This window comes from Equus quagga, chromosome 10, assembly GCF_021613505.1.
Source record: "Equus quagga isolate Etosha38 chromosome 10, UCLA_HA_Equagga_1.0, whole genome shotgun sequence".
NCBI classification, from domain to species: domain Eukaryota; kingdom Metazoa; phylum Chordata; class Mammalia; order Perissodactyla; family Equidae; genus Equus; species Equus quagga.
In genome coordinates this window covers 41247558-41258065 of record NC_060276.1, presented here as the reverse complement: position 1 = coordinate 41258065, position 10508 = coordinate 41247558, and the positions used below count along the sequence as shown (strand labels likewise).

Here is a 10508-nt window from a genome sequence, read left to right as displayed (position 1 = left end):
TTGAAAACAGGCAACAGTGTCAGCAGGTTTGTACTCAACCACAGTTGTGCTTAACCACCTTTGCTCTGTTTGCCCCATGGAGCACAGAAAGGAGGGGTCCAAGACTAGAGGAAGGATGTAGGGGTGAAGGAAACAGGATTCAAGAACCACCAGGTTTCTGTCTTGGGGAAGTGGGTGCATGATGGGGCCTTCTCCAGGAATGATTGGGGAAACTACACAGGTGTGTAGGGCAGGTGGCTGAGATCCAAGCTAGTTGTAAGCTCTGCCCCATTTCCACACTGCCAAAGATCAGGAGAGCTAGGATGTGACTGCCACAGAAGACCTGACAGAACAGTGGAAGAGGAGACAGGCGCAGCCCTACCTGGTGCCTGACAACGGGGTTGTGGGGCAACAGAGAAAGAGGCTTGTATGACCCAGTGCAGGTCCTGACAGGGAAAGGCCTCTTTCTTGAGCAACTGTGGGTGATGCGGGGTCAGTGAGCCGAGGAGTCGAACGAAAGATTTCTTGGACCCTCAAGATCTGGCAGTAGTGCTCTTTAGAGAATAGTGTGGAATAGCATGGGGACAGGACCCATGGGCAGGCAGAGCTGGTGCTGGCATGCTGCTGCTGCTGCCTCTGCTGCTGGCATGGGGAGCTGCTGCTGCTGCCAGCATGGGGACAGGACCCATGAGCAGTCAGAGCTGCTGCGTGGGGACAGGACCCCCGGGCAGGAAGGGCAGCTACTGCTGCCACTTCTGCTGCCAACACGGGTGGAGAGTAAGGCTAAATTTAAGGCATAGGTACGTGAGTTATCTCTTTACAAGACAAAGGAAAGAATATGTAAAAAAGTTAAAATGGTATCAGTGCCCATAGGGTCTGCCCATTGAGCGGTCCCACAACTTTTAGATAAGAATCAAACCGGATTGCATAAATGGCAGAAGTCACGGCTTAAATATTATATTCAGCTAAAAACAATGGGAGGGGGTGCAGTTACATGAGGTTGCCAGACAGTAAACAACTTAAGTCCTTGCCTTCCCCATTAAGAGTTTCCAGAGATAAGGCCATCCCGCCTTCTTCCTGGCACAGAGAGGGAGGCATCTTTACAGATGGAGGTTTCCCTTACAGATGTAAATGTTTCTCAACAAAGAGCAAGCAAACTCTGCTCCTCGGAGCCTGCTTCTCATCTGCAGTTTTAATTAACCAGCCTAAAAATCCTCATCACGGGGACCGCGAAATGGTCCAGTGTGTTACCATTTCGAATGAGAAAGAAAGCAGTGTGGCAGAAAGAATGAATGACTGTGGGCGCAGACCAACAGTTTCTTCGCTGGAGTCAGAGGTCTAGGTGTGCCTTCCTCGGGAAGAGGGACAGTGGTGAGGCCTCCATGGGACCCCCTCCCACCTCCCTCCTCTCCGCAGCCGCCAGAAGCAATGAAAGAACTTGGGAGGGGCCCCCAGAACCTCGGGGGGCGGTCTGGCCTTAAATGGCCTCTCGCCTCCCCACCTGCGGTCCTCAGAGCCCCTCTCCCATCAGCATCCCAGAAGGATGGCGGGCGCGAGGGGAGGGGGAGGTGGGCAGCCAGAAAGCAGTCTGGGGGATCACACACACACACACACACACCCACTCCCACACCCCCCCCCCTCCGAGGGGCTGTTTGTGTCCATCCGCTGCTCCGTGCGGCGCGGCGCCTCCCTACCTCCCCATCCTGGCCCCCAGCGCCACCCACCCGCCGGTCCCCTCTATTGTAGTGGTGGAAGGGAGGGGGTGGTCGCCACTTAGGTGGCCCTGGAGGTGTAGTGAGGCGGGCTAGCCTCGGCCCGCCCCTTGGCGGGAGCGCCTCCCTGCCCCGCCCTCTCTGGGTCGGAACTATGGTGGGCCTGGGAGGGGCGTCGAGCCCGTTGGTGCCATATCCCTCCGCCCCCTTACCCGACACCCCTCCCCGCGAGCGGTTCGTGCCGCCGCCTGCGCAGCCCCCTCCCATTTTGGTGCAGCGGCGCGGGGGGCAGGCAGCCTGTGTGCGAGTCGGCCACACGGAGGGCGGTGGGCAGGCGCGCGAGGCGCTCGGAGAGGAGGGCAGGCCGGCGGCCTGCGCCGGAGTCGAGAGAGGTAAGTGGGGGTGTGGTGGGGGTGTGGTGGAGGCGCGGGGGTGGCCCCGCCGTTACTCGGCGTGCAGCCCGCCCTCCAGCCCCCGGCAGCCTGGCGAGGAGCCGCCGAGGCGGTCGGAGCCGGTCGCCGAGAGCGGTGCGCAGCGCGCCAGCGCTGGGGGAGCCGTGGCGCTGCGGCGGCGGCGGCGAGTGGCACGGGCCGGGGCGCGGGGGCGCCGGAGAGGCTCCCGAGAGGCTCCCGGGGCTCCTCTGGAGGCGCCTCGCGCCAGCGCCCCGCCCTCGGCGGTGTCTGTGCGGGGAGGGGGCTGGGGGGCTGCTGCGGGAGAACGGCGGGGCGGGGGCGGGGGTGGGGGGCGCGGGGAGGCCGCGGGGAGGCCGCGGGGCCGGGGTGGGGGGCGCGCGAGCTCGGCGCCATGCCGGCGAGAGCGGGCCAGTGGCGCTGGGTCTTCTGGGCCCGGATCGTGGAAAGGGCCGCGTCCGGGGTCCTGTCGCTTCCCAGTGGCGCCCCGTTAATGCCGAAGTCTCCTGTTTGCACTGTAGGTCTGACGACTTGAGGCTGCAGGGTGCATCTCTAGAGGAGAGGCTGGCGACAAAGCAGGAGCAGGAAAATAGCCTGGATTTGTGGAGGTGTGTGGGGATGGGACGGTGGGCAGACGCCATTGACTGGAGACCCGAATGGGGGTGGGCTGACTGCGACCAGAGCAGGTCAGGCATCCAGGAATACCTCCTAGAAGTTCTCTCTCTACCAGATTTCTAGGCACTTCCATTGCCTTCCTTCCCCTCTCTCCTCAAGTTGGAGGCGTGAAAAGATGGTTTTGGAAGTTGATGTGACAAGGGAGTCATAATTACAAATACCAGTTCAAAATCTATTTTCTAGAATATGCTGGGTATTCCCCCCAATTTATGTTGTGCAGCACAAGGGATTGTGAACACCTAGTGGTGAATCCTCAGAATTGGAGAAGAGGGTGATGAGAAGAGTGTGATGTGAAGAGGAGGAGTTATCCAGAAACCTGAAACAGAGGGCCTACGTTAAAGAACATTCTACCAACTGGACACTAAATGTTAAAAAATCGATAATATGAGTAGTCCTGTTCTTTCTGTTGGTCTATCTACCAAGCAGTCAGTTGCTGCTGTTATTTCCTGTCTGTCTTATTTTTCGCTTCTTTGTCCATAGGCCTGCTTTAAGGCTCATCGCCGCTGCAGGGAAAGAAAGGAGGAAGAGACTGGCTCAAATCGCTGGAGGTTGGTGTGAAGAGGGGCAATGCAGGGGACAGCTACAGAGTAAGATCGTGGCAGGTGTCTTTGATCCAATTTGGTGGCTTCGATTTTCCTCTCCTGCTGTGTGGTAGATTTGCACAATGCTGCAGCATCCCTTGTCCATTTCCTGCAGGAGGTATTAGGAATATTGGGGTGGGTGTGGATTGGGCTGTGAATGGGAGCAGAAAACCTGAGAGCAGGAACCAGGAGACAGGAAACGTTAGACAAACTGGACCCTTAAACTGAAAGGGAGATGTTTACAAATGTCAGGGGTCAGGGTGTCTGCCTGTCAACCAAGCATTCAGCCTCCATTTTTTCCTGTGTATTTATGTGTCTGTAGGGTGGCCTGCTGTCTGCTGTAGAGCTTAATATCACTGGAACAAGGCAAGGAGGGGGAATTGCCCCACATCAGTGCAGGTTGGTATGAGAGTGGGTACAACTTTAGGCCAGGAGTGGAGACCAACGCAGGCCCCGGAGTGATTAGGCTCTAGTCTGGAGGTTCTCAGCCTCTCCCATTGCCCATTTCTCTCCAACCTCACACATGTTTTGTAGCAGGCAAAGTACTGTGGCAGCTCTAGGGGTGAAGAGTGTAGGCCAAATAAGGGTGACAGAAAAACTTTGTGTAGTCGGACTGTCTCACCAAGCATTCAAGGTCCAGTCTCTGAGTCTCTGCATGGAGTGACACAATTGGAAGAGACTCAAAGTCTCATGTCATTCTGTCTCCCCAGATCCACCTCCAGTGGCAGCTCTGGTGGTGTTGGAATTGCTGCTGACTACCGTCCTCCAGAGGTCTGCACCTACCTGGGAACCATCCGTCCTCCCCCAGCTTGGTTGTGCTTCTGCTGCACTGTCTGTAATATTGGCTGAGGCTGGGCTTGAGGAGGAGGCTGGTTGACGGCTGGACTGGTTTGACTCTAACTCGTTTCCTACTGTATCATCTCCTGAATCGCTGAAGGATCAGAGTGTGAAGATACAAAACTCACAGATCTGTGGTAGAGGCTGAGACTGGGGTAGGAGTATTTAACTGAGCCTTCTCTGTAACTTGTACTATGACTGGGGCCGAGATTGAGCCTGGTGCCCAGGCCAAGCCTGGAAAGAAGGCTGGAGAAGAGGTTGGGGGTGGGCCTGAGAGAGAGAATGAAGTCCCAATGGTGGTCAGACCCAAGGTTAGGACCCAGGCCCAGGTGATGCCTGGGGAAAAGCCCAAAACTGAGTCCAAGGGTATGTCTGGGGCAAGGCCAAAAACTGTGGCCATAACAGGAGGTGGGACACATCCTAAAACTGAGGCTGGGGCAATGCCCAAGCATGAAGCTCATTCACACATCCAGGCTGAGTTTGATGCTGAGGCAATGTTGAAGACAGAGGGAGTGTCCCAGACCAATGCCATAGCCTGTGCATTCGTCAGTACTGAGTCTGAGTCAGTTGCTACAACTAAGACCTTGTCTATGGATAGGGAATTGTTTAATGTGGATACTGAGTCGTTTCCCGGCACTAAGGTCAAGTGCCAGTCAGGAATCCAGCCTTTGTTCGGGTCAGAGGAGACCAATGTCGGGTCCTGGTGCTGTCCTAGGCCTACATACAAACAAGAGGCCTCTCACAATTGTAATTTCAGATGGGTGGATGGATCTTCTCTGAGTTCCTGGTTCTGGAGTGGAGAAGATGTGAGTACAAGGTTTCATCCTAGGGACGGGATAAAGGCCAGTACCAGGTCGAGGCACATGGCCAAAAAAGAGGTTTTGTCTAGGCCCAAAACCAATCAGGAGCTCTATGTTGTGTCCAGTTCTGGTTCTGAGGATGAATCTTTTAAGACATCCTTGTTCTGGGCCAGAGGAAAGACCAGTATCTCGTCCAGGCCCAGGGAAGAGACCAATAGCAGGTCCAGGTTTAGGTCCAAGAAAGAAGACTCTGAGTTCGGTTCTGGGTCTGAATGTGAGAACAATTTGAAGTACTGGTTCTGGCCTGGAGAAGAGGCCAAATCCGGGTCCAAACCCAGAGCTAGGAAAGGGGCCAATGTGAGGGTCAGGCACAAGGCCAAGCGAGAAGCTTCTGTTAATTTCATGCCTGAGTCTATAGATGTCATCAAAAAAGAGTCCTGGTTCTGGCCTGGAGAAGAGACTAGTAACTTGTCAAGGCCGAAGTCCAAGAAAGAGGCCAGGACCAGAGCAATGGCAAAGGAAGAGGCCAAAACCAAGGCCAGAGCCAGGGACAAGCAAGAAGCCGGGTCAGAGGATCAGTTCCTCATTGGGACCTGGTTCTGGGCTGCAGAAGAATCCAGCATAGTGGGTGGGGCCAGCGTCAAGTCCAGTTTTCAAGTGGAGGATGAGTCCATTGTTGGCAGTTGGTTCTGGGCTGAAAAAGAGACCAATATGGGGACTGAGGCCAGCAGTAAATCCAGACCAAGAACTGAGCAGGAACCTATTGGCAATTCTATGCTTGGGGCTGGGGAAAAGACCAGTATGGAGACTGGGGTTGAGGCCACTTCCAAATCTCTGCTAGCAGATGAGAAAACAAAGGTCATTGCCAGTTCCTGCTTTTGGGCTAGTGAAGAAACCAACCTAGAGGCTGAGGAAGAGACCATTTTTGGGTCATGGTTTTGGGTCAATGATGAGGACAGTGTGAAAGCTGCTGTTGGGACTAGGTGTGGGTCCAGGCCTAGGTCTGAGGAAGAAGAGGTCACTGGTCCCTGCTTCTGGGCTAGAGAAGAAGTCAGTATAGAAGCTGAGTTTAGAGAAGAGGCCAGTCCAGGAGCTGAAGAAGAGACAATATTTGGGTCCTGGTTTTGGGCTGGAAACCAGGCCCAGGTGGATTCTGGGGCTGAAGTCAGCAGTGACGCCATGTCAGGGGCTGAGGAGGAGGAACCCATGATTGGATCTTGGTTTTGGGCTGGAGTAGACACTTGTGTGGAGGCTGAAGTCAGCAATAAGTCTAGCCTGGAGGACAAGGAAGAAATTATTTCATCATCTTGGTTTGGGACCACAGAAGAGGTCAGTGTGAAGTATGGGGCTGGTACCAGATGCAAATTTATGACAGAGCCTGAAGAGATCAATATTGAGTCTTGCATCTGGGCGGAAGAAAATCCCTGTATGTATCCTGCCAATGGAGGCAGGTGGAAGTCTAGGTCAGAGGAGGAACAGGACACTGTTGAGTCATGGTTCTGCTCCAGAAAATACACAAGGCCAGAGACCATTATAGGACCCTGGTTATGGGCTACAGAAGAGGATAGTATAGATGATTGGACTGGAGAAGAGGCCAAGCCGCTGACCAAGGGAGAGACCATGATTACGTCCTCGTTCTGGAAAGGGGATGAAGCCATTATAGAGGCTATAGACAGAGAAGAATCCAGGTCCTATGCTGAGGAGGAAGACATTATTGATTCTTGGTTCTGGCCTAGGGAAGAGGACAAGCTCAGGATAGCAGCTGAGGCTAGAGAACAGGACAGGCTCGCAGCTGAGGAGGAAGCTATTGTTGGGTCTTGGTTCTGGGCTAGGGAAGGGGCCCTTAGAAAGGAGCCTGGCTTTTGCAGCAAATCCAGTCCAGAAGCCGAAGAGGAGGAAGTCATCTTTGGGCCCTGGTTCTGGGCTGAAGAAGAGGCGAGTCTGGAGGCAGGGGCCAGTTTTGAGTCCAAGCCTGGAACCGAGGTGGAGGAAATCATTGTTGGGTCTTGGTTCTGGGCTGAAGAAGAAGACAGTGTAGAGGTTGGGCCTCAGGCAATAGAAGACACCAGGTCAAGGACTGAAAATGAAACCATTTTTGGATCCTGGTTCTGGCCTGCAAAAGAAGCCATTGTAGAAGCAGAGACATACTGTGCATCCAAGCCAGAGGATGATGAAGAGATGATTGTTGAGTCCTGGTTCTGGTCTGGAGACAAGGCTGTTAACAAAACAGGAACTGTGGCCACCTGTGAGTCCAGGCCAGAAAATGAGGACGGGGCAGTTGTTGGATCTGGGTTTGGAGCTAAAGATGAGCCCAATAACAGGACTGGCAGTGGAACCAACTGTGAGTGCAAGACAGCAGCTGAGGAAGATGAGACCATAGTGGGGTCCTGGTTCTGGGCAGGAGATGAGGCCCGTTTTGAATCAAATCCTAACCCTGTGTTCAGAGCCATTTGCAGGTCCAGGTATTCAACTGAGCAAGAGCCTGATGCTTCACACAGGCCCCAGAGCTGGGAGGAGGTCACTGTTAAGTTCAAGCCTGGTCCATGGGGTAGGGTTGGCTTCCCATCCCCAAGCCCCTTTAGATTTCCAAAAGAAGCAGCGTCTCTATTCTCTGAAATGTTTGGAGGAAAACCCAGGTACATGAAACAGGGTCTAGAAGGGGAAGAGCAGGAGTCTCTGCTTCAGTCTGATCAGCCTGAGTCTGAGTTCCCATTTCAGTATGATCCGTCCTACCGGTCAGTCAGGGAAATTCGGGAGCATCTTAGGGCCAGGGAGAGTGCAGAGCCTGAGACTTGGTCCTGCAGCTGCATACAGTGTGAGCTTAAAATTGGTACTGCAGAGTTTGAAGAACTCCTTCTATTAATGGACAAAATTCGAGATCCTTTTATTCATGAAATATCTAAAATTGCAATGGGTATGAGAAGTGCTTCTCAATTTACCCGAGATTTCATTCGGGATTCAGGTGTTGTCTCGCTTATTGAAACCTTGCTCAATTATCCCTCCTCCCGAGTTAGGACAAGTTTTTTGGAAAATATGATTCACATGGTTCCACCTTATCCAGATCTAAACATGATTCAGACATACATATGTCAAGTATGTGAAGAAACCCTTGCTTGTATTTTGGATTCCCCTGAGCAGCTATCTGGAATAAAAATGCTTAGACATCTCACTACAACCACTGACTATCACATGCTGGTTACCAAATATATGTCTGGGTTTCTTTCCTTACTAGCCATGGGCAATACCAAAACAAGGTTTCATGTTCTGAAAATGCTACTGAATTTATCTGAAAATCCTGTCATGACAAAAGTACTACTCAGTGCTGAAGCAATGTCAGAATTTATGGAGCTTTTTAAGAGGAAAGAGACAAATGACAATATTCAAGTTGTTCTAGCAATGTTTGAAAATATTGGTAACAATATCAAAAAGGAGGTAATGTTGTTCACTGATGATGATTTCAGCCTTGAGCCACTTATTTCTGCCTTCCATGAAGTTGAGGAATTTGCTAAGGAACTGCAAGGCAAAACAGATGATCAAAATAACCCTGAGGAAGACCAAGAAAATTAGTATGATTAGTCACTTGCCTCTGATTGTCCTTATGTTCCTGAGTTAATGATCCTTGAATAATGCTTTGGTTTTCACAGTTGGTTCTGTGTTGTAATATACATCTTTAATGCTGATACTAACTTTGCCCAACTCTGTGTATGAGCTGGATCATTCTTCTGATGCCAAATGAGTATTAGAACTGTGAAAACAGATTTGTTGATATTTGTCTTTTTGTCCAGATTGTGACATTTGGTGTTTAAGCTTATAGTGAACTGAGCCATCATAAGTAAGCTACCCTTCTGATTGTTGTTCTAGTGTAGTGAATTCTATTTGAGTCTTGTATGTGTTTTCAATAAAGTTCTTTGTTAAAGTTGGCAGAAATCACCCTTCTCCTTGAACTTAAAATATAGATGCAAAGATAAAATATGAACACATAGAGATGATTACTGTATGAATAATATACACCTTGAAAAAGCCTATTCCCATAGCTTTAAATGCAAGGATTACCATGGGCTGCTACTCAGAGCATGCTTCAAAGAAAAATGACCCCATTAAGTTGGGCTGTGAAATGTAGGAAATAGGTTGGGTGCTATGAAGAAAAGCATGGAGCTGGCAAAAGTGTTCCCATGGTAGTGAGGTATCCAGTCTGCCTGGAGTGGCTGGGAGGAGTGTATTAAGGAATATAGAGGATGAAGTAAGTTTTGAAGAGTTGAGAAGTTGCATTTTGCAGATCAAAGTCTGGGTGTTCTTTCGATGCTGCCTAAAGGTTTAAAGACTAAGACAGGAAAGCACACCAGTTTGAGTCAGGAAGACCATTTCTTCATAGTGGTTCCCATGGAAAGTCTTAAGGTAATACCATATGGCCACTAAAAGTGATGATGTATAGGTTTTTTAAATTGACTAAGAAAAGCTCTGATGCTTTCTATATTTGGTGAGATAGAAAAGACTGGTATCGTATATGGAAAGTATGATCCTGTTATAAAAGTAAATGTGCGTAAATGGACCACATTCATGCAAATTTTTAGTATCTGGTTATGGAAAATTCTTCAACGATATAAGACATGTCAAGCTAATAAGGAAGCGTGAGAGACTACAACTTTGGAAGGACTGGTGTGCCAAATGAAAATGCGTAATTATTTAAAGGGAATAAACTAAAATTTCCAAAGTTCCTGAATTCATGCTACACATTTTTTGCATTTACAAAGGTAATAACATCTTCAGACAGGGGCGAAAGTCAGGGATAAAGTTGGTTTGAGGGGGCAGGAGTCCAGGCTAAGGGGAAATATACAAAGTTTTATTATTTTCAGGGAAAGAACCAGACATGGTGACCCTGTTATTTTGGTTTGTATCAGGGTGCAAAGTACATTTTTCCTACCCGGTTCTAGTAGTCAAGGTTTATGGAAGTAGGGCAAAGTGGCAGTTTTGCCTCCTCCTTTCACAAAGGGCAAGTGTTAACAGGGATCATCCTGGTGGTAGAAATTGGAGTTTGAATGTTTGGTTTGCCTATCAGTATTTTTCAAGACAGAGCGTGTGTGTGTGTGTGTGTGTGTGTGTGTGTGTGTGTCCGTCCCAAGTTTATACAGGATATTAAAAGTCAGTTGTCTCCAAACTCCTCATGGAGTGTTCCTCGCCAGCCCTGTGCTCCTGCAGAGCAAGGCCTAGGGCTAGAAGCTTTGGCTCCAAATCCAGCCTGCCTTCCAGCTCTCTGTCTTCACCGTGGTCAGGAGCTTCAGGTTCTTCTAGCAGGCAGCTCAACCCCAGCGGCAGAAGATTCTGCTGTCCCGCGCTGCAGGGCTGCAGCACCCAAGCTGAGCGCTGGGTCATGTGGGGCTGACGGCGGGTCATGTGACCACGCCCTCACTTGGGCGAGCAGAGAGGTGCGTTGCTTGGAAAAGGGAGAGGAAGGACACACACCTGACGACTGGCCAACTGCCATGGGAGGAGTGGTAGGATGTTGTGGTGGATGGG

At 50.9% G+C, this 10508-nt stretch overlaps 1 protein-coding gene across 5 annotated transcripts; it reads left to right on the top strand.

The window, feature by feature from the left end:
• Nucleotides 1-1957: 1957 nt before the first annotated feature.
• Nucleotides 1958-8908, top strand: GPRASP1 (G protein-coupled receptor associated sorting protein 1). 5 transcript variants are annotated; one of them, XM_046673923.1, is made up of 5 exons: nucleotides 1958-2083; nucleotides 2623-2709; nucleotides 3257-3324; nucleotides 3680-3756; nucleotides 4068-8908. In XM_046673923.1, exon 5 carries the CDS (start codon nucleotides 4389-4391, stop codon nucleotides 8559-8561), a length of 4173 nt encoding a protein of 1390 aa, XP_046529879.1. In that variant the 5' UTR covers nucleotides 1958-2083; nucleotides 2623-2709; nucleotides 3257-3324; nucleotides 3680-3756; nucleotides 4068-4388; the 3' UTR covers nucleotides 8562-8908. The 5 variants fall into 5 exon arrangements, with proteins under 5 accessions (XP_046529879.1, XP_046529882.1, XP_046529881.1 ...); XM_046673924.1 differs by lacking the exon at nucleotides 1958-2083 and adding an exon at nucleotides 2291-2369; XM_046673926.1 differs by lacking the exon at nucleotides 3680-3756.
• The last annotated feature ends 1600 nt before the right edge of the window (nucleotides 8909-10508 follow it).

What these genes read in the sequence shown, in the direction of transcription:
- GPRASP1 (XM_046673926.1), top strand. Translation starts at nt 4,389, where the DNA reads ATGACTGGGGCCGAGATTGAGCCTGGTGCCCAGGCCAAGCCTGGAAAG.